We start from the raw sequence: 3,148 nt of genomic DNA, 5'->3' as shown, positions 1-3,148 counted from the left end.
CCATCATGAGATTAAAAAAAAAAAAAAAAACTTTACTTCAATGATTATGAAATAAAACTGTAATAAAAAATAATAACAGTTATTAATGCGAGGGAGTAGACAGTTTACAGGAACAGCTGGAAACTAGAAGTCTAGAACAGGACAGATTAACAGAATTTTTATCGCTTTTTGGTGCTTTGCAGATATCACCATGTTCTAGGTCCACAGGCAAACACCAAGAAATATGCTTTTATCATGAAATGGGGTACACATGAAGTGAAATCGGAACAACTTATATATACATCTGTGAGTGTGTGTGTGTGTGGGCGGTGCTCTCCGCTTGAATAGAGCACATTACTACTGGCGCTAGCGGAGCTGCTTGCTTCAGACACAATGAGCAACAAATACTTGAATTGTAGCCGCCACAAACACGTGAAGTTACCAAACCAATAAGATAGAAGAGGAGGAAGTAGTGGAAAGTTCAAGCAATGAATTTTAGCATTGATTGACTTTAAATTCAAACAGAAATGAATTTTCAGCACAATTACTGTAACAAGAAGGAAGGATGCTTCCAGTCCACTACATTACTTTAATCCCTATTTACCTAATTAAACTATCTAATCTATGACAAGGCACTTGCGGAGAATTCAAAGAAATGAACTGCAGACGGCCAGTGAATCAAAAATCCCAAAAAAAAAAAAAAAAAAATCTAAGAAGCATTGATCTGTGGATGAAAGGTAAAGGTAATGTGTCACCCACTTGATTGAATTGCACAAGACAGGGCATCTTAACCTCGGATCCCACAATGAACTTCAGAGGTGTGCTTGAGTACTATTAATGGATTATGCATCAGACACCACACTGAATTCATCATCTTCCACTGGAGCAGGCAAGTTAAGATCTATCATATTGTTCTCGAGTTTAGTTGATACTTCAGCAACAGCATTAGTACTAGTTGAAGAACCTATAAGATGCGATCTTTTGTGTCCACCAAGTGCTTGCCCAGACCCAAACACTCTGAGACAATAGGGGCACTCAAAAATTCTGTCATTAGCATCACCTGCAGCGGCAATATTTCTTGCTTCAGTTGCATTTAACGAGCAAATCCTCTTATGACCGCTCAATGCTCTTGAAGATCGAAACAGTTTCATGCATTTCTCACATCTAAACTTCCCGCGAATCTTGTTGACTTTGATCTCCTCTGCTTCTTCCAACATATCGACCGACTTTTCTCCATCTTTCCCGCCTTGTTCTTGAACTTCTTCTTCATCATTTCTCATCCAAACGTCTCTTGACAACATCATAAGGCACCTAGCAACATCTTCTTCAGGAGAGGTATCAGAAACAGAACTCACCGGTTCCGGCTCAGCTGGTGATGATGACTCGCCCCAACTCGGATTCTTGAAGTCTACTACTTTCTTGACATCAAAATCCTGCTTCTGACTCTCTCCAAAACCACATGATTTACGGATCCTCTTGGATCGTCTTCGAGTTGGGTTTCTTGACTCGGTCTCACTCTCCCTATCTTGCACAACAACAGACCCAGTATCAACAGCAAAAGAGAACTCAGGATCTGCAAGCCTGCAACTTTTCTTGGGATTCTCTCTCAATCCATAAGCCAGAGACTTCTCTTCAACTGCTTCTTTGATCTTGATGATTTCTTGCTCTTCTTGCACTTCTTCTTCACCAGCAGAAGAAGAATACGAGGAAGAGGACGACTCATTACGATCAAGGCCGAGTTGCGGCCGAGTTGCTGCCAAGTGGGCCTTCATGTGACCACCTAAAGCTCTGCCATTCGGAAAAGTTCTAACGCAGAGCCTGCATTTATGCCTCTCCATTGAAGCAGTTAGCAAGCAAAGATCAAAGCTTTCTTTTTTTAGCTGTCTTTCTCTCTCTAGCCTCTTTCTATAAAGCTTGCTTTGCAGAGAAGAAGGCACTAAGAGAAGAATAGAGGATCGGGGGAACTTAAAAGGAGTAGGTGACAAGCATTCCTCCACCAAAAGACACACAACCCAAAATTATGATTTGGATTTTGGAGTTAAAAAAAATTGAAAACAGTTGTAAATTGTAGTATATATATAGTTATTATTTAGATTTAGATGATATTTAGAATTGCTATAGAAACATTAAAAAAAAAAGTGTGATCGTGAATGGAGAAAGAGGGACATGTAACGTGCAAACCTTGCCCATTTGGGCATTAAACTTTTCTTTTTACCACTTTATAGAAGCCCATATATATAAAATATAATGCCAGTTAGATTGGTGTTCTAACTTCATTTATTTTTCTCCATATATTTTCAGGGGATATACAGTCCACCATCCATCTTTTTATATTTCTTCACCAAATAAATTTAAGGTTTTGTTTGGTAGTACAGTTTTGAATTATGTTTCTGAAAAATTTTAAATTTTTTTATTTTAAATTAATTTTCTTAGTGTTTTTGATGATTCTAATGCGTTGATGTCAAAAATAAATTTTAAATAATAAAAATATTATTTCAATACATTTCCAAGTAAAAAACACTTTATAAAACAATTTCTACTACATTCTCAATCAAACAAAACATTGTTTTAATATGTATTCAAATAAAAGCTACTTTAAAAAATAACCTATAATGTGAGTACATTTGAAACCATGAAGTGGATTTTTTTTATTAACTTGGGTGTCCGAGTCAGCTTGCACGTACTTTGACTAATCTCATTGGCTTTAAAGTTAACGATCATGTAAGTTTCTAGTGGTCCTGAGGTTCGTGTGACTCGAACTGGTAATCTCTAGAAAGCAAACAGAGGACCTGACCAGTTGAGTTACGCTCGTCGGATTTTTCATGAAGCAAATTTTGTTTGTGCCCATGGGTGAACTTTCGCATGCCCAATTCCGTGACTTGATTTATGAAGTATGTTATTAATTATGATCTTCTTCTTCTTCTTCGTCCAGCTTTTATGTACACCTGTTTTGGAATGCTACTATACAGGCTCTTTGAAGATTCTCCCAAGCTTACATTTCAAAGCAACCTGATATAAGAAATAAATAAAAATAAAATAAAATGTAAAAGCATTAGTTGTCCCAATCACTCTTATTTTTGTATTTGGTGGAGTGTAAAAGCGAGTGAATCATGAATGAAATGGGTGGACTCAGCAATTTCATCACTGTGGACAGGAGCCATCCTTTAAT

The 3,148-nt window shown here is 37.1% G+C and overlaps 1 protein-coding gene across 1 annotated transcript; it reads right to left on the bottom strand.

Moving 5' to 3' along the window:
• Positions 1-449: 449 nt before the first annotated feature.
• Positions 450-2,014, bottom strand: LOC18094623 (zinc finger protein ZAT9). The gene has a single exon (XM_024607232.2). The coding sequence runs from the start codon at positions 1,815-1,817 to the stop codon at positions 822-824; it is 996 nt and encodes a 331-aa protein (XP_024463000.1). The 5' UTR covers positions 1,818-2,014; the 3' UTR covers positions 450-821.
• Positions 2,015-3,148: the final 1,134 nt, after the last annotated feature.

The sequence above is a fragment of the Populus trichocarpa genome, chromosome 1 (genome assembly GCF_000002775.5).
Source record: "Populus trichocarpa isolate Nisqually-1 chromosome 1, P.trichocarpa_v4.1, whole genome shotgun sequence".
NCBI classification, from domain to species: domain Eukaryota; kingdom Viridiplantae; phylum Streptophyta; class Magnoliopsida; order Malpighiales; family Salicaceae; genus Populus; species Populus trichocarpa.
Note: the sequence above shows the minus strand (reverse complement) of the source record. Positions and strands in the feature narration are given on the sequence as shown.